This window comes from Diaphorina citri, unplaced genomic scaffold (assembly GCF_000475195.1).
Source record: "Diaphorina citri unplaced genomic scaffold, Diaci psyllid genome assembly version 1.1 scaffold1026, whole genome shotgun sequence".
Taxonomy (NCBI): Eukaryota; Metazoa; Arthropoda; class Insecta; order Hemiptera; family Psyllidae; genus Diaphorina; species Diaphorina citri.
This window is the reverse complement of record NW_007378456.1, coordinates 44203-65287: the sequence shown is the minus strand read 5'-3', so window position 1 is coordinate 65287 and position 21085 is coordinate 44203. Positions and strand designations below refer to the sequence as shown.

At 35.9% G+C, this 21085-nt stretch overlaps 1 protein-coding gene across 1 annotated transcript in view; it reads right to left on the bottom strand.

Annotated features, from left to right (window-relative positions):
* The window catches only part of LOC103513789 (neural cell adhesion molecule 2-like), a gene marked incomplete at its 5' end in the record, with an annotated part of 61968 nt that overhangs the window by 7194 nt on the left and 33689 nt on the right, over positions 1-21085 (bottom strand). Inside the window, one exon of the mRNA XM_026826900.1 lies at positions 20819-20977. Within this exon, the coding sequence (XP_026682701.1) occupies positions 20819-20977 (159 nt within the window). The remainder of the gene's footprint in view (positions 1-20818; positions 20978-21085) is intronic.

Below are 21085 nucleotides of genomic sequence, written 5' to 3'. Positions count from 1 at the left end.
GGTTTCGTGACATTTCATAATATTTTTCAGCTATCTGTTGATTTTATTTACTTTCCATTTCATTACAAAGATGTTTGCTGACGTGCTATGGGTTGGAACAGGATAGGTTCTGCTCCAACATAGCTGCTGCCATTCCTGCGTAGTAATTTCATGCTTCAAGTGTGATCCCACCAGATCTTTTAATTTTTCCCACGACTCTTACCTTTCTTTTCAGACTTTTCTCTCTATCCTTCTCCGAAGAAAGACACAGAAAATTTCCTAAACCTAGGTCATAGATATAGGTTAGGTATATTGATATGATTTATATTGTGTAGATTTGTAGAAGACGCTGGGAGTAAATGAAAACGCTCCATTTTTCTCCGAAAACGTTTTCAACAACCCCAACACAAAGCTTAGAAGAAAAGTTAGGACACTCATTTCATGCTTCAAGTGTGATCCCACCAGATCTTTTAATTTTTCCCACGACTCTTACCTTTCTTTTCAGACTTTTCTCTCTATCCTTCAATCCTTTTTGAGAAAGATTCCTCATTCTCCGAAGAAAGACACAGAAAATTTCCTAAACCTAGGTCATAGATATGGTTCTCTATCCTTCAATCCTTTTTGAGAAAGATTCCTCATTCTCCGAAGAAAGACACAGAAAATTTCCTAAACCTAGGTCATAGATATGGGTTAGGTATATTGATATGATTTATATTGTGTAGAAGACGCTGGAAGTAAATGAAAACGCTCCATTTTTCTCCGAAAACGTTTGCAACAACCCCAACACAAAGCTTAGAAGAAAAGTTAGGATACTGTCCTATATAGTCTACAGTTTAATGTTGATTTACTTATTTTCACAGTCTTTAGTCAACCTCTAAAAAACGTTGCCTCCCATCGCATAAAACATTGGCTGCTTGAAGACAAGGATAAACCGAAAATAATAAAATAAATTTTCACATTTTATTCAAAATTTCCCAAACCTCAGCGTTCCCACCGAAGATTTTTTCCAAACAATGCTATCTTCTTCATCGTCCTGTTGGTGAAAGCAGATTTAAGTAAAAGAGAAATGGGATCCAGGATAAATCCTTTTCCTTTTGTGTCCTCATTTAGCCTGAATTAATTCAAAACATATTTTCCCGCATTATATCGGGATTAACGTATTGTTCAGTATTGTACGGCAACCCTTTTACTAACAACGGGCCAACCTTTACTAAACTGACTTGTAGTAGATACAAGAAAATGAAAATGCTAAGTAATGATAATTTTCTAACCTTTATGTAGACCTACTTTTACCTGAGAACCCCATAACGATCCACCGAATTAATTCAAAACATATTTTCCCGCATTATATCGGGATTAACGTATTGTTCAGTATTGTACGGCAACCCTTTTACTAACAACGGGCTAACCCTTACCAAACTGACTTGTAGTAGATACAATGTACTCTTCCTATGAGTACATTCATAATTTAATTTCATTTTATTGTTTTGGTGGTTTCAAATACTTACCTACTGATGAACAGCATTGAAAGACCTTTATGGCATTATGTCGTGTAGTATCAAGCCCAAGAGGAAAATAGCATGATTCAGTAAATAAACTAATGGAAATTCTACCTTTTTATTCTAGCGAATTCTGTTAAAATGATCCTTTGATAGTTAATAATATATTATTTCCAACAAGTCTTTATTTCCAACAAGTATCGATTCAGGGAAGTTTGCCTGTACTTCTTTATTTACTTAGCAAGGACTAAAAGGGCGTTTTGCAAAAGTCCTCAAATGAAAACTTATAATCCCGAAGACTAACTTTTGAAAATGAAAATGCTAAGTAATGATAATTTTCTAACCTTTATGTAGACCTACTTTTACCTGAGAACCCCATAACGATCCACCTATATAGGTACCTTCTCTACATCTGGCTTTGCTTCAGCAGAAGTGCAGAGATAAAGTTGTAATTGGTATCTACTTAGACAAGTACTTCAGTATGTTTTATAATTAGGTCCTTTTTACCTTCTCACCTTTTTGGTCCTTATGAGTACATTCATAATTTAATTTCATTTTATTGTTTTGGTTTCAAATACTTACCTACTGATGAACAGCATTGAAAGACCTTTATGGCATTGATAATTAATATTATGTCTTTATTTCGAACAAGTATCGATTCAGGGAAGTTTGCCTGTACTTCTTTATTTACTTAGCAAGGACTAAAAGGGCGTTTTGCAAAAGTCCTCAAATGAAAACTTATAATCCCGAAGACTAACTTTTGAAAATGAAAATGCTAAGTAATGATAATTTTCTAACCTTTATGTAGACCTACTTTTACCTGAGTACCCCATAACGATCCACCTATATATATACCTTCTCTACATCTGGCTTTGCTTCAGCAGAAGTGCAGAGATAAAGTTGTAATTGGTATCTACTTAGACAAGTACCTCAGTATGTTTTATAATTAGGTCCTTTTTACCTTCTCACCTTTTTGGTCCTTATGAGATGTTTTATATATTGAGTTGATTGTTTTAAATACATATTTTTCCTACACTTTGATTTACAGTAGTTATTATTATTATTACTTTTTTTTGCTACTGGCATCACTCCTTTACCCAGGTGACCTTTTTTAGGAAATGTTTCATTTGTCACCCTTAAATTTAAATGAAATAAAACGCTCGTCAAATGACTTATCGTGCTTGTGAGGTCTGCCGCAAAAACTCAAACTCTTGGTTTCCAACACTGAACATTTACATTACATACATAAATATACTTACTCGTACATCTGTCACATACTTGTACAATGTTAAGGTCCTTATGAGATGTTTTATATATTGAGTTGATTGTTTTAAATACATATTTTTCCTACACTTTGATTTACAGTAGTTATTATTATTACTTTTTTTTGCTACTGGCATCACTCCTTTACCCAGGTGACCTTTTTTTAGAAAATGTTACATTTGTCACCCTTAAATTTAAATGAAATAAAACGCTCGTCAAATGACTTATCGTTCTTGTGAGGTCTGCCGCAAAAACTCAAACTCTTGGTTTCCAACACTGAACATTTACATTACATATACATATACTTACTCGTACATCTGTCACATACTTGTACAATGTTACTCCTCAAGTATTTGACCCTTTTCTTGGAAGCCTAATCGGACCTAACTTTCTCATCGAGGAGACAAAAGTTTGAAATGTTTCAAATGACAATGGGGAAAATGTTTTCTAACTTGAGTTTCTGAAATTTAGAGGAGTCTAGAGTCTTGTTTGTTTGCAAGCATTATAGGTATATTACATATACATATACTTACTCGTACATCTGTCACATACTTGTACAATGTTACTCCTCAAGTATTTGACCCTTTTCTTGGAAGCCTATTCGGACCTAACACTAACTTTCTCATCGAGGAGACAAAAGTTTGAAATGTTTCAAATGACAATGGGGAAAATGTTTTCTATCTTGAGTTTCTGAAATTTAGAGGAGTCTAGAGTCTTGTTTGTTTGCAAGCATTATAGGTATCAGTGATATGCTTCACCTAATATTATTGTAGCCTTCAAAATGGTACATAGGGTTCTACATAAATTGCATTATTTGTTGAGAGAATTGAAGCATTACAAGCTCTTATTTGAATATAAACTGCATTCTTTTTCGTCAGAATGTTGAAGCATTTGAAAGGGTTGGTGTCACAAGTTGTGTTTTACCAGCTAAAATTGTATATAAGTACATAAATTGCATTATTTGTTGAGAGTATTGAAGCATTACAAGCTCTTATTTGAATATAAACTGCATTCTTTTTCGTCAGAATGTTGCAGCATTCGAAAGGGTTGGTGTCACAAGTTGTGTTTTACTAGCTAAAATTGTATATAACATGCTTCACACCTCACTATTGTGCCACTAACCTGAAATATAGCTTTCATATTTCCTGATGGCAACACTAACACAATAAAATACATTTGTCTCAAACACACCCGAAGGAATTACGAAAAACAATAACAAGAACACATTGTCTCCTTTGTTTCTGTTTTTCGATCATAAATAGAAAATATCGAAAAGCGCCCTGCACTCTCTAGTCTCTATAAATTTCTATTGAAAACACACCACATAACTGTAGGAGTACGAGGAGTATATCACTGAAATTTTATTTGAACATAAGAAACTTGACAATAGAAAGACGGAAGAAAAAGTTATGAAATGAATAAGGTATTACGAGAAACTTGAGGAAAAAAGGTAAGAGATCTATAGTATGAGGTGAGAGAGAGAGAGAGAGAGAGAGAGAAAGCGAAATGAATAAGGTATTACGAGAAACTTGAGGAAAAAAGGTAAGAGATCTATAGTATGAGGTGAGAGAGAGAGAGAGAGAGAGAGAGAGAGAGAGAGAAAGCAAGGTTATGAAATGAATAAGGTATTACGAGAAACTTGAGGAAAAAAGGTAAGAGATCTATAGTATGAGGTGAGAGAGAGAGAGAGAGAGAGACAAAGCAAGGAAGAAAAAACTAAATGGAGGTAAGGAGATGGAGGATAAAGTGAAGAGAAAACTGATAATATGTGACAGAATAGTGGGATAGAAAGCAGAAAGCTGTTAGATATACTCGAAAGAACTTCTATTATCAAGAAAATAATAACTCGAGCTTTACCTCCAAAGTAGTCTTCTTATCTCCTAAATCCTTAGATGCTAAAACTATAAATATCCCTGAGAAGTAATCCATAATCCATAAGAATTCAATGGGGTGTCTGATTGGCGAATTTTTGATTAGCCAAGGTCACGGTATATTGTTTGTACAATTTGGGATTTTTTTTTTTTTTATTTTTTAGAGAGAAGCATGGGAACTCGAGCTTTACCTCCAAAGTAGTCTTCTTATCTCCTAAATCCTTAGATGCTAAAACTATAAATATCCCTGAGAAGTAATCCATAAGAATTCAATGGGGTGTCTGATAGGCGAATTTTTGATTAGCCAAGGTCACGGTATATTGTTTGTACATTTTGGGATTTTATTTTCTTTTATTTTCAGAGAGAAGCATGGGTATTGGGTATAGGTATACTATACACCTTTATACACATTATGACATTACACACCAGCCGTAAGTAGGTAAACTCAAGTTGAATGGCCAAACATAAACACACTCTCAACATTTATTCAAGAAGGATTTCCCACTACCTACTTAAATACTAAAACAACAGTTTGACACTGTTTGCAGTTAAGAGTTTCTCCCTCTCGATTTGTAACACAACATAAAATGCTCGAGGTTAAAACGTATTTCGTACTTGATAATTTTGACTTCCCATATGAGCATTTTAAAATTGTTCTCGCTGCCATGATGTTTGTTATTATTATACCGGGGTCAGGATTTCCCACTACTTAAATACTAAAACAACAGTTTGACACTGTTTGCAGTTAAGAGTTTCTCCCTCTCGATTTGTAACACAACATATAAAATGCTCGAGGTTAAAACGTATTTCGTACTTGATAATTTTGACTTCCCATATGAGCATTTTAAAATTGCTCTCGCTGCCATGATGTTTGTTATTATTACACCAGGGTTGGTAGTAGGGCAGCGCAGAGGGTAGAAAAGTGTATATTGGAGTGTTAATTTCGGTGAGGTTCTCTATTGGTCTCTTGGGCCCCGGCACTACAAATTGACTTTGTTCGTTTTCCTCTTCCTCTTCCTTCCACTTCCATTCCTCATCCACTATTCATTACTTTTTTTTTCTCCTCAGCAGCATCGTTTCCAACTCCAGCCAGCAGCTCAGGTGTATTTTCGTTTTAACGACTCCGTTTATGACGTTGCGGATAATATTAAAACTTTTTTTCTTCCTCATCTCGTGTTTGCCTTCTGCTTCTAGTTCTATTTCAGCTGGTGTAATTTTTTGAACTTGTATCTTTTTTAGACAACTTTTTTGGCTTGTTTTCTGACGTTCTCTATTGAGTCTACTACTTTTTTATGAACTCATTTCTCCTGTCTTGTTTTTTTTTCCTTTAGTGCCTAATAAATAATGTTTCCAAAGTAGCAGTACGCACTGAGTTAATATAATATTGTATTCTATGACCAAACTTTGTGCAGCACTGCGGATAGTCATGTATTGTAGCTGACGTAAATAGATAAAAGTAGGTATATGAGCATAATAGTTAGTAATAGAGCAAGGTATTTTCGGAGTTCGGATAGAAGCTGTTGATATCAGTTACCCAAGAAAAACTGAAAATAAATACAGTGCACCGTGCCGTTCAGAATCAATGTTTCGGACTTGCCTAATAAATAATGTTTCCAAAGTAGCAGTACGCACTGAGTTAATAATATTGTATTCTATGACCAAACTTTGTGCAGCATTGCGGAATGCGGATAGTCATGTATTGTAGCTGACGTAAATAGATAAAAGTAGGTATATGAACATAATAGTTAGTAATAGAGCAAGGTATTTTCGGAGTTCGGACAGAAGCTGTTGATATCAGTTAGGTACCCAAGAAAAACTGAAAATAAATACAGTGCACTGTGCCGTTCAGAATCAATGTTTCGGACTCTACCTACCTACCTATTTGTTAGAAATCAACAAGGAGCAAGGAGGCAAGAAACAATACAAGGGTGATGGTTGCAGAAAAAGTTGCATGCAGAATAAAAAAATTGTGTAGGTGTTGCGCATCCAATTCGAGCTTCTGCCTAATAAATAATGTTTCCAAAGTAGCAGTACGCACTGAGTTAATAATATTGTATTCTATGACCAAACTTTGTGCAGCATTGCGGATAGTCATGTATTGTAGCTGATGTAAATAGATAAAAGTAGGTATATGAACATAATAGTTAGTAATAGAGCAAGGCATTTTCGGAGTTCGGATAGAAGCTGTTGATATCAGTTAGGTACCCAAACCCAAGAAAAACTGAAAATAAATACAGTGCACCGTGCCGTTCAGAATCAATGTTTCGGACTCTACCTACCTACCTACCTATTTGTTAGAAATCAACAAGGAACAAGGAGGCAAGAAACAATACAAGGGTGGTTGCAGATGAAGTTGCATGAAATTGTGTAGGTGTTGCGCATTTAAGTTGAGCTTCTCTCTATTTTTTAAGCAAACAATCATATTGAATGAATTTTCAAGAAATCCATCACTTTCTGACTGAAAGTGTAGGGTTTCTCAAGTAATGTTTGCATAGGTACGGTGTATAATTTGTAGGCAAATGAGCTAGGCCTTATTTTCTTGCCGTGTCGTCATAATATAAGCGAAATCATTTTCTCTTATTCCTTTTATTTCTGGCGCAGGAACAACCCTATGATTCATTCAACATGTTGAAATACTATAGGTTTCATCATGATCTCGTAAATGGAAACCTAATCATTTATCTTATCAGGGGAGGAAAAGCTTTCAATATTATCTTATCTACCACTCATCATAAAACCTAACTGTATGGAAAAGAAAAGCAGAAGACACAAATCAATGCACCTATAACGTAAATAAGACATTATTAGTTGATCTATGTATATTCAACGATAGTAATATGTATTTTCATTCCAGGGCCGTTGATATAACACTCTCTATTTATTAAATACTTAAGGCATTTTGGGTACAGACCCCCTTGTTCTTTCATTTATAAATTTAGAAACTTAGAGTTGTGATTGCCAAGTGAGTAGTTGGGTGGAAGAGCCCCTTCAAGTTAACCGCTTTCAGAGAAAAAAGTGAAAGCAGATCACAAGGAAGTGTACGAGTAAAACGTTAGATACCTATTGTAGACCTGTATCCTGTACAACAAAATAATTCTCTAACCTTAAACCTAACTGTATGGAAAAGAAAAGCAGAAGACACAAATCAATGTACCTATAACGTAAATAAGACATTATTAGTTGATCTATGTATAGTCAACGATAGTAATATGTATATTAATTCCAGGGCCGTTGATACAAAAGTTAATATTTAAAGATACCTAGGCATTTTGGGTACGGACTACTACAGACCCCTTGTTCGTTCACTTATAAAGTTAGAAACAAACAGTTGTGATTGCCAAGTTGGTATAGTTGGGTGGAATAGCTCCTCCAAGTGAACTCTGCCAGAAAAAGAAAGTGAATCACAAGGCAGTCTAAAGACGTTAGATAGTGTAGACCTGTATCCTGTACAACAAAATAATTCTCTAACCTATTTGCTTGCTTTTTCAAAGGGTCGCTCGGTCGTAATCGTAACATTTTATGCCCTTTTTCCTATTGATTGACATCCGGTTCGGATCAAAGGCCCTGAGGAGCAGAGGAGCTGATAGCTGAAAGACGCGTATAAAATAATACCTCCAGCAACAGAGGAAGACGTTAGGAGATAAAGATATCGAGTTCAATTTCGTTAATGCAGTGAAAAAACGTCACATCCATTATCGGATACGATGGGTTCCTTTTGTTTTTTCTTCTTTTTCATTTCATTTTGTTTCAATTTTTTTAATCCTATATCCTCATATCCGTGCGTTGTTTCCCCGAATTTGTATGGGAGTTTCAGCAAATATTTGGATAAAGGAAGACCATGAATAATTCACGAAGATGCCTGGCTAGGGATAGAAGCCGTGATGAATATCACGACTAGGCGCAGATTTGACGAAATGGACGTGCCTATGTTTCTCCGAAAGGGACATAGTACCCAGGTCTAACATTTTGTCCTTGGTTTCACAAATAGGTACCGTTGGTCTTACAAATACAGTTCCTGAAAATAAATTGTATAGATGTACTTATGTACGTAGGTACTCGTACTTATTGAAAAGGTCCTGTGGAAAGTTATGTAACAGAAAACTAGGTAGGTACTGAGGTTATTAGTAGGTACAAACGTATACGAGTATTAAAAGCATAGTTCTTTTCCTACAACTATTCGATAGCCGTTCATGGTCCTTCCTTTCAAGAAAGTAGATCTTGCCAAATTGTCAGCAAACAATGATCTTGGCGAAAGCATTTCGTTGTCAAATTCTCTTCCCCATGGATAGGTAATTCCTCTCAACTTTTACTTCATTTACTTTTCTAATAATATTTCTTCCCCCTGTCTCCTGAATTCTACAAGCATAAAATAAGCATGCCTCCCAAGACTTGATATGGAATGTGTATCATTTCACCCCTCATATATTTCTTTCCACCACATTCTATGACCCTCCCATGTCTTTTCTACATGAATGGGAGCAATTTTCCCGATTTCCTTTGTTTTTTATTAGAAAAAAATGCTTATACAGGAAATAGGTCTAAAAGAGATCACCATTCTATTAAGTATTAAATCCAATAATTTGTTATTAGTTATTATGTATTGGTAATATTTTTACTTTAACTGCATGATGTTCTCCAGATTGTTAAATATAAGCTCATTGTCTAACTATCTATTAATATTATTATTCCCTTTTAAATCTCCCCTGAGCGGCACTGACCGTTTTCAAACGGCCCCATTTCAGTCAAAAGTACAATGAACTTTGAGAAACTTCTCTATATTTTTGTAAGATTTTTTTCTCCGATTATTACATTTTTCGGAACCATTTCCTCCTTTCTGGGGGGAACGCTTCTATCCCAAAAACACAACATGTGTTCAATAGTTCCCCCTGTTGTCCATGCTACAGTATTGCCGATGTTCTCAATAGTAAATTGAACAAAGTGGCACCCAGAGTCACCTCTTCAGTGCTATAGGTACCTGCCTAGCTTCCTAACGTGGTTTTATTGGAAAACATGGAGTGCAATAGTCCTACATAGGTACTGGACTCCGCACAGGAGAATTTCGTTAGAAAAGACCTCCATTTCAATGTAATGTTTATTGGAAAACGTACTATTGGTTTTAGGTTTTACTTCTGATTTGATTGGAGAAGTGTCTTATCGTTTCGAAATCAGAGAAGAAGAACAGGATGGGACAGCAGCCGTTCTGAGAACGAACCTTATCTGCTAGGATGAAGAAAATAAACCCACACAACTTAACAAGCACAACCCTCCAAGTTAACTAGGTTGCCAGAGAATAGATTGAATAGAGATTAAACATTACCCACTTCATATGGAGATAGAGCCGCCAGAGACATATGGAGAGAGACCAGAGATTCAAAATCCAAAAATAGATTGAATAGAGATTAAACATTACCCACTTCATATGGAGATAGAGCCGCCAGAGACATATGGAGAGAGACCAGAGATTCAAAATACCTAGTGTCCAAGAACATGCCATAAAACCGAGAAGATCATCACAAGTGATGGGTTTTTTTCGCTGAAAGTCTGTGGTCGCTAATTTACCCGGAACTCAAGAAGTGAAGCAATAAGAGTGCCAGCTGTGCTTTATGATGCTAAAACAAAAATCAAAACAAATAATATCTTGAACTCAGGAGGAAGAAGAGAGCTGAGGGGAAAGTTTATACTCATTGGTCAAAATTATTACTCCCTCTTTCGATAAATAAGATGAGTCTTTACCCAGGTGACCTTTTTTAGGAAATGTTTCATTTGTCACCCTTAAATTTAAATGAAATAAAACGCTCGTCAAATGACTTATCGTTCTTGTGCGGTCTGCCGCAAAAACTCAAACTCTTGGTTTCCAACACTGAACATTTACATTACATATAGAGCTGAGGGGAAAGTTTATACTCTTTGGTCAAAATTATTACTCCCTCTTTCGATAAATAAGATGAGTGTGGTGTGTACGTGGAGGGGAAATGAGAGGAAGAGAGGGTGTAATGAGATCAATTTCAGGGGGTCATATAAGTACCCTCCCTCCCAAAAGCTGGAGTACTGTTTTTATACCTCTACCTCTACCTACCCTACCTGTAACCCTTATAACACCTAGATTACCTAGAACTAGGAACGCAGATTTCTGAATGTACGGACAATAGTTACCGGTATTTTAGATGTTTATATCTAGAATACTGTGTACCTCAGCTGAGGGGAAAGTTTATACTCTTTGGTCAAAATTATTACTCCCTCTTTCGATAAATAAGATGAGTGTGGTGTGTACGTGGAGGGGGATGAGAGGAAGAGGGTGTAATGAGATCAATTTCAGGGGGTCATACAAGTACCCTCCCTCCCAAAAGCTGGAGTACTGTTTTTATACCTCTACCTACCCTACCTGTAACCCTTATAACACCTAGATTACCTAGAACTAGGAACGCAGATTTCCGAATGTAGGAGGAAGAGAGGGTGTAATGAGATCAATTTCAGGGGGTCATATAAGTACCCTCCCTCCCAAAAGCTGGAGTACTGTTTTTATACCTCTGAAGAGAGGGTGTAATGAGATCAATTTCAGGGGGTCATATAAGTACCCTCCCTCCCAAAAGCTGGAGTACTGTTTTTATACCTCTACCTACCCTACCTGTAACCCTTATAATACCTAGATTACCTAGAACTAGGAACGCAGATTTCCGAATGTGCGCGGACAATAGTTACCGGTATTTTAGGTGTTTATATCTAGAATACTGTGTACCTCCAGTTTAACTATCTCCATAGGTAACTCATCAGGATCACTTGCCTTGTTCACCCAGTATTAGATTTGAATTATTAATGTTTTCCATTGGAAAGTTACATATTTATTTTCCTTACCCTTAATAAAATATTTACTATCTAAAAAGTAGATTCTCTCTCTCTTTTTTTTTTTTTTTTTAAGTTCATTTTTTACCTACTTTAGGGTGTACCTCAAGTTTAACTATCTCCATAGGTAACTCATCAGGATCACTTGCCTTGTTCACCCAGTATTAGATTTGAATTATTAATGTTTTCCATTGGAAAGTTACATATTTATTTTCCTTACCCTTAATAAAATATTTACTATCTAAAAAGTAGATTCTCTCTCTCTCTTTTTTTTTCTCGGATTGTTTGAAAAAAAAGTTCATTTTTTACCTACTTTAGGTACATAGTAGGTTATATGTACCTATTTTATTTGTACCTATAGGTACGTACCTGTTTGAAATTGAATTCATTTTGATTTTTGTTTAAAAATTTAGATTTTACATCACTAAATTATCTGTTAAAAGGTTAAAACTCAATGGGATATGAGTATTTTCATGATTATTATGTAGGATTCTAGGAATAGGTACCTATATGTTTTGCTTGAACTTTTTTAGGTCTCCAACTTTTACCTATCTTGGTTTCTTAAGGTTGACATTAGATTTTACATCACTAAATTATCTGTTAAAAGGTTAAAACTCAATGGGATATGAGTATTTTCATGATTATTATGTAGGATTCTAGGCACCTATATGTTTTGCTTGAACTTTTTTAGGTCTCCAACTTTTACCTATCTTGGTTTCTTAAGGTTGACTTGGTAAAATCGCGGGGGTTTTAAATTGACGTTTAACCTTTTGGGGTGATTTCCTCCACAGCTTGAAAACCTAAGCTAAAACGGGTTCGAAGTTTAGGGCCGTTCTTTCCCTTTTCTTGACATCTACAAGTTGTTTAGCTCCGCTCTTCTGACGAAACTATATCCCGGTGGAAAACTTTCGACTTTTCACCTCGCCAGGGCAAAGGTCACATGAGAGAGTCGAAGGATCTTGTGCATTTTTCATGCCGTTTTCACAAACCCTTTCCATCTCCCCCAGTCAAACTTTGTTCGTAACATAGGTACCTACCCCTGCTGGAGTTAGCAAACTTCTGAGGGGTGGAGAAGAAGAATTTCAATTGAAATATCTACAGGTTTTGGCCGAGGTCAATGTGATTTGAAATGAGGTTTACGAAAATCCGGAAGTTATCTTGTAATGTAATGCTTTCAATCAATTAATCAATCAATCAATCAATTTTATTTATTTGTATTATTATTTTCCCTATAAAGGGAGGCCTCAGATACTTATCTGATTTTGTACTTTACTATTTTTTAATTAGCTCCGCTCTTCTGACGAAACTATATCCCGGTGGAAAACTTTCGACTTTTCACCTCGCCAGGGCAAAGGTCACATGAGAGAGTCGTAGGATCTTGTGCATTTTTCATGTCGTTTTCACAAACCCTTTCCATCTCCCCCAGTCAAACTTTGTTCGTAACATAGGTAGGTACCCCTGCTGGAGTTACCAAACTTCCGAGGGGTGGAGAAGAAGAATTTCAATTGGAATATCTACAGGTTTTGGCATAGCAAACTTCTGAGGGGTGGAGAAGAAGAATTTCAATTGAAATATCTACAGGTTTTGGCAGAGGTCAATGTGATTTGAAATGAGGTTTACGAAAATCCGGAAGTTATCTTGTAATGTAATGCTTTCAATCAATTAATCAATCAATCAATCAATTTTATTTATTTGTATTATTATTTTCCCTATAAAGGGAGGCCTCAGATAGGTACTTATCTGATTTTGTACTTTAATTGTAAAAGTTATGGTAAAAGAACACTCAAATAAGCATCATTCAATAGGATAAGGAAAGTCGTGTGATGTTCACACCAGATTTTTAAGAGTTTATTGTCAATATTTTACTGTACAAATAAAGGCTATCATTATTACTATTATTATTTTACAAATTGTAATGTAGTAAACACAAACGTAAATGTATTGTCTAGGCCTACTACCTACTTTTATTATGATCTTTCGCCTCTCTCCCTTTCTCTCTTTCCATTTTCTAATCCTAATTCTCCCTTCTTTAATATCTTTGTAGTAGGTAGAAGAGAGAGAGAAAGAAACTTTTATTGTTTATTGTACTAATAAAATATTATTACATCATTTTTCATAACCAAAATAAGAAGAGAGAGAGAGAGGAGAGAGAGAGAGAGAGGAGAGAGAGAACAGAAGAAAGGGATCGAAATGGAGGATAAAAGATAAATAGAGAGAGAGAGAGAGAGGAGAGAGAGAAATAGAGAGGGGAGAGGGATAGGGAGCTAGGAACACAGAGGAATGAGGGATAGAGAGAGAGAGAGGAGGAGGAAGGATGGGGATAAAAAATAAGGCGCGCATGAAATTCATGCATATTTTAAAATGAAGAAAAGCGATACAAGCCTTGTGAGACCTACACCTTCACCCCCAGATTATCTACACTTCCATTACTTTTCTCTCCCTCTTCCTTTCTATCTATCTCTGTCTCTCTTTCTCTCTCCCTTTTCCTTTCTATCTATCTCTGTCTCTCTTTCTCTCTCCCTTTTCCTTTCTCTTTCGGTATCCCTCTCTCTCTCTGTCCGTCTTCCTCGCGCTTTCTTTACCTTTATCTCCATTTTTCTCTTCCTTTCTTTCTGTCTATCCATCTAGCCCCTTCTCCTCCTTTTGCTCTCCCTCTCTCTTTCTCTCGCTGTATCCTCCTCTTTTTTCCTCTCTCTCTATCCCTCTTTATCTTCCTCCCCTTTTGTTTCTCTCTCCCTATCTCTTTCCCTCCCTCTATCTCTCGCTTCGTTTCTCCCTCCGTTCTTCTTTTTCCCTTTCCTCCATCACTTTACCTAGTTCTATCCTGTCTTCTTCTTTCTTTTCGGCTTTTACATTTCTTTTTTTTTCTCATTCCGCTCTTTCGGTTATTTTCTCTTTGTCTCATTTTTTGTTTCTCTTTATCTTCTCGCTTTCTAGGTATTCTTTAATTTTAATTTCTGTACAATTCCCCCTTCCCTTTCTCTCTCTCTCTCTCGCGCCTGTTTCATTAAGAGTGTATCATGTATATTTGATTTCCTTGATTTTTTTTCTTCCAAGGAAATAGGTACCTACTTTTTCGGGGGCTAACATTCATTACCTTTTGGAAAAATATCTTTCTTCCTAAAAGCAGAAGACACAAATCAATGTACCTATAACGTAAATAAGACATTATTAGTTGATCTATGTATATTCAACGATAGTAATATGTATATTAATTCCAGGGCCGTTGATATAAAAGTTAATATTTAAAGATACCTAGGCATTTTGGGTACGGACTACTACAGACCCCCTTGTTCGTTCACTTATAAAGTTAGAAACATGGGCTTCGTTTCTCCTTCCGTTCTTCTTTTTCCCTTTCCTCCATCACTTTACCTAGTTCTATCCTGTCTTCTTCTTTCTTTTCGGCTTTTCCATTTCTTTTTTTTTTCTCATTCCCCTCTTTCGATTATTCTCTCTTTGTCTCATTTTTTGTTTCTCTTTATCTTCTCGCTTTCTATTTTTTAATTTTAATTTCTGTACAATTCCCCCTTCCCTTTCTCTCACTCTCTCTCTCTCTCTCTTGCCTGTTTCATTAAGAGTGTATCATGTATATTTGATTTCCTTGATTTTTTTTTTTCTTCCAAGGAAATAGGTACCTACTTTTTCGGGGGCTACCATTCATTACCTTTTGGAAAAATATCTTTCTTCCTCTAGTTAAAGTTTCCATTTATTATTCAGTTTCTATTTCTACCTTCAGGGCAATGTCTGTCCTAGTTTGTAGAAATTGATTCTCCTCCTTCAGGAGTGAGCTGAGTCGCATGTTACATGTACGTAGGTGTAATGGATTTTTTCATCCAGTTATTTTAGATCCGGCTTAGATTACATAGGGTTCTACCCACTTATTTAGGAATAAGGTCCAGAGGCTACCTTCATGTTTATTCTGCCAACGCAACGGTTAAAAGAATAGAAGTAGGAATACCTACACCATGAATTTTTCAAGTAGGTATCTAATTACCTACCTACCTACCTACGTACTACTTTAGGTACCTAACAGTGAGTAACTATCTAAAAGTTATACTTGATTACTGCTACTCGTGAGGATAATTAATTTAAAAAATAATAATTATTTTTATAGAGCCCATAATGGTTATTTTCACTCATGTGTGTTGTTTGAATAGGTGGTAATAAACTCGAGTTATGTTGGTTTTCTTTCTTCCATTGGTGAATTAATGAGGTTTTTATTAGACGATTCCAACCATTAATATTATCATTTCAGCTAATGAATTAAAGAGAAATGATTTGAAAAGTAAAGGAAAACGGACGTCCATATAAAGAGGACGCAGAGGGGAGAGGAAAAACTGAAGCAATGGCCATTACAAGAAATGAAAGCAGAAAAAAAACTGAGGAAAAGGCGGAAAGAAAATGCAATAAAAATTGAAGGACACACGGAAAGAAAAGAACTGAAAATGCTATAAAAGTTTCGAACATTTAATTTCTCTCGGTGAACAGAGTACGGTGGCGTAGCCGGAGAGTTCGTGGTGATATGCTTTATACTTGGACATCTTCAAGAAGGTTATTTTGGGGTTTATTTATACAAAAAGCCCACCTGAGGGAGAGGGATAGGGAGCTAGGAACACAGAGGAATGAGGGATAGAGAGAGAGAGAGGAGGAGGAAGGATGGGGATAAAAAATAAGGCGCGCATGAAATTCATGCATATTTTAAAATGAAGAAAAGCGATACAAGCCTTGTGAGACCTACACCTTCACCCCCAGATTATCTACACTTCCATTACTTTTCTCTCTCCCTCTTCCTTTCTATCTATCTCTGTCTCTCTTTCTCTCTCCCTTTTCCTTTCTCTTTCGGTATCCCTCTCTCTCTCTGTCTGTCTTCCTCGCGCTTTCTTTACCTTTCTCTCCATCTTTCTCTTCCTTTCTTTCTGTCTATCCATCTAGCTTCTAGCCCCTTCTCATCCTTTTTCTCTCCCTCTCTCTTTCTCTCGCTGTATCCCCCTCTTTTTTCCTCTCTCTCTCTATCCCTCTTTATCTTCCTCCCCTTTTGTTTCTCTCTCCCTATCTCTTTCCCTCTCTCTATCTCTCGCTTCGTTTCTCCTTCCGTTCTTCTTTTTCCCTTTCCTCCATCACTTTACCTAGTTCTATCCTGTCTTCTTCTTTCTTTTCGGCTTTTCCATTTCTTTTTTTTTTCTCATTCCCCTCTTTCGATTATTCTCTCTTTGTCTCATTTTTTGTTTCTCTTTATCTTCTCGCTTTCTATTTTTTAATTTTAATTTCTGTACAATTCCCCCTTCCCTTTCTCTCTCTCTCTCTCGCGCCTGTTTCATTAAGAGTGTATCATGTATATTTGATTTCCTTTTTTTTTTTTCTTCCAAGGAAATAGGTACCTACTTTTTCGGGGGCTACCATTCATTACCTTTTGGAAAAATATCTTTCTTCCTCTAGTTACTAGTAGGTATATTTAAAGACGAATTAACTATAGGTACCTACTTACAACTTACCTATGATTAGGCTTGACGGGTTCCATAACGTGTTTTTTTTTTTTTTTTTGAATCTTAAAGAAAGAATGTCGTTTTCTTTCACTCTTGATTCGCCCTTTTTATTTCTTTCTCATTCTTCTCTTTTCTTTCCTCTACCTCTCTTCTCCTTCCCCCTCTCTCTGTTGCTTTCACCGCTTTTATTTTCTCCCCTCTTCCTACTTTCTCTCTTCTTCCTCTCTTCTATTCTATTCTCTCTCTCTCTCTATTCCTTCCTCTGCTTTTCTTTTTCTTCTTCCCTCTCTCCTCCTTGTTTCCTTCTTCCACTCCTGACGTCTACTTCTTCCCCTCTCCCTCCCTTTTCTCGTCTTCATTGTATCGCATTTTTTTCTCTCTTCTTTTTTTCGATAGAATCGAACTTCCTGAGGGAAAGTGATTCTTACACGGGAGGCGGTAGGGATTCACAGGAAGTCTGTGACATGCTATTTTCAGCGTCATTATTCACCATATTGTTCACCGGTATGGCATCATGGAGTCTCCTACATTTTCGCCGGCAGGTGGCTCCAGAATACTGCTATTTTGAATAAGTTAGGTTAGGTAGATTAGGATATCTTTTAAATTTCTTTCTCAAGTCAACCACTTTAAACTTTCAAAAAGCTTTAATCTGTATGGCCATAAACTTTCGTGGACTTGAAATCAAGACACGGAAAAAAGATATGAACTGGGGGTCTCATTTTAAAGAACGCCGTCCTGCATCCCTCCTACGTCATCCTTTATTTTCCCTTTGGATCTTTGGAACAAGAGATACATTTGATAGATTTTAACAACTTCTTCTTCTTCCACTCTTTTCTCGTCTGCACCGCTTTCCAAGTCTATAACTTTTATCTTTTACATGAATACCTTTATGTTACATTATTTTGACTACATTCTATACTACCTTTACAAGTTTCCATTTATTATTCAGTTTCTATTTCTACCTTCAGGGCAATGTCTGTCCTAGTTTTTAGAAATTGATTCTCCTCCTTCAGGAGCGAGCTGAGTCGCATGTACATGTACGTAGATGTCATGGATTTTTTCATCCAATTATTTTAGATCCGGCTTAGATTACATAGGGTTCTACCCACTTATTTAGGAATAAGGTCCAGAGGCTACCTTCATGTTTATTCTGCCAACGCAACGGTTAAAAGAATAGAAGTAGGAATACCTACACCATGAATTTTTCAAGTAGGTATCTAATTACCTACCTACCTACCTACGTACTACTTTAGGTACCTAACAGTGAGCCTACTGCTGGAGTAAAGGGACTTTTCAGTCCTATGCGAGCAGTATACATAAATAAGCACTATTATTATTATTATTATTATTAGCACTATCGCAAAGGGCGATGAAGTAAAAAGAGGCAGATGGGAGCAGGAAGAGGGCAGACAAGAGGTGGAAAGGTCCCCACAACAATATCGGGGTTGGAGGTTCTCGGGTGAATCAAAAGACTTTGAAATGCCATGTCTATTGGAAAATGAGGCCACCGACTACTTTCCTTGTGTTTTTTCTTCCATCAAAAGCTGCGAGAGAGGCTTTTCTTTTCCATTTTAATAATAATAGAAGATTTTCCCTTGTTTTCATTTTTTCTTTTTTTTTTTTATTACAAAAGTTGAAAAGGGGAAATATTAAAACAAAGCATTTATGTACCCACTGTTTCCGTTCGTCGCTTTTTAAACCGCTAATGACAAGATATTATCTATGTAGGTAAATATTATAGTTATAGTTCTTTCTATGTACCTATCTATAGTGTGGTTATAATGTTGGTAAAGTAATAGGATATTAAAATTATTACGGGTATGATCTAGCATTTACCTATTGACTCACCAGAATTCGTGATCAAGAAGATCTTGATTTACTTAAGTTGGAGACATAAGCTATGTCTCTTTTGAAAGTTCAAAATAATAGATACTATGTAGATGATAATATTTGTAATGTTTTTAAGATGTACCTACCTATTTATTTCTTCTCAGTTTTTCTTTCTTTCTTTTTTAACATCATAATACTACCTTTCTCAGAAAGTTATGGACAGAATAGATTTTAGTTAAGGACAAGACATGGATAAAAGGTAGTGTCTAGTGTCTACCTTCCTTTACCTAGGTACCTATAATACATTTTCCACTACGATTTTTTCCTCCCTTTTTTTACATTTTTGATGTTTTCTTTCTTTTTATAGAAGTTTTAAGTTAAAAGTTTCTCAGAAATACCAGATGTGCTCTCTCATACAATACTTTTTTTTCGAGATAAAATAAAAATTCACAATTGAAATTTTTTGTAATCCTTTAACTCTTTTTCCCCCCTAAAACTTTTTTTCTTCTTTTCTCTCTCTCTCTCTCTCTCTCTCTCTCTCTCTCTCTCTCAACGTTTATAACAAATTTAACGTGTACCTATTTAGGTACCTACCTAACTATACCTAGTTTTGGCATAATACCTATATTACAAACACTTTTGCAAACACGATCATTCAATCCATTTTGAACTTCAGAGAAGGTTTTGTAGAAGTACCTACCTTTACTGTATTTCCACTTTAACAGATGTAAATGGCTCATAAAATGTTTAGTTACCTCTTATAACAATTTTAGAAGCATTCCAACTCGAGGAGTATTGCTGGTAATATAGTGAACAGTATCAACACATGAGCACCTAGGTACTTGTTTATACCTCCACCATTAACACCACTATCACAGTCAACTACAAGTACCACCAACATAACTACCTTTTGAGTATCTCGTTTATTTGTTTTTCAAGTGGAAGGTACCTAATTAGAGGTACATACCTAATATTCAATTTAGACATCTACCAAATTCCCTTCTAATTTCTAATCAATCTACCTAATATTTCTCTCTCACTTATTATCCCATCTAATTATTCGTAGGGCCTACTTACCTATGTTTATTGCAAAATACTGATCAAAAGGAAAAATCAAGATTTCTGTCGTGTCCAGATCATTCTCTAGTATCTACAGAATTAAAATCTGTATTGCTTAGGTAGAATCGTGAAGAATAGTCATCTTCCTTTTTTGTATGAACGCCTTGAATTTTTTATAGGTATGCAATATGCAGGAAAATAAAGAGAAATAGTGGATGTGACCAAATTCCCTTCTAATTTCTAATCAATCTACCTAATATTTATCTCTCACTTATTATCCCATCTAATTATTCGTAGGGCCTACTTACTTAGGATAATTTACCTGTGTTTATTGCAAAAGACTGATCAAAAGGAAAAATCAAGATTTCTGTCGTGTCCAGATCATTCTCTAGTAGTTAGACATCTCCTAAAAGAGCTAAAAGGTCACTAGAATAGCAGATGGCAGCTGTACTTTTCCATGGGTCCCCATCCCAGTCAAAAGAGAGGAAGAAGTCCTAAAAAAGATATAATAACATGATCTCACTTGGCATTGTTGTTGGTAAAGTAATGCAATAAACTCTTACCTGTGTTTATTGCAAAATACTGATCAAAAGGAAAAATCAAGATTTCTGTCGTGTCCAGATCATTCTCTAGTATCTACAGAATTACTATAGGTAGGTACATAATAAAATTAGGTATGCTATTGAAAAATCGACCACAAAATTAGCAAAAGCAAGCAAATTCAAGGCCGAAATTTAGCACACAAACTTAGGATAATTTACCTGTGTTTATTGCAAAAGACTGATCAAAAGGAAAAATCAAGATTTCTGTCGTGTCCAGATCATTCTCTAGTATCTACAGAATTATCATTCTAGGTAGGTAGGTACATAATAAAATTAGGTATGCTATTGAAAAATCGACCACAAAACTAGCAAAAGCAAGCAAATTCAAGGCCGGAATTTAGCACAAAAAAAGCAATAAAAAGTAGAAAACATGCAAAAGTGCAGAGAGGGGCGAACAATGCAACTCCTACCTGAGGATGTTGACAAGCCCGGGGCTCGAACCTCGTTCATCGGACTACGAGGCGTGGTCAGGTAACCGCGATGTTTGCCGCCAGCAGAACTTGTCGGTTTGGTGGGTAACACTCTGGCAATGGTTTTAACCGACACCCTCTCTGCAATAGACCAGGCGGAGACCAAAAATTATTTACACGGAAAAAACGTATGTACAGGTTTACAGTCTCCTCCTATTACCTACTGTCAAACACCAAACTAAATTACCA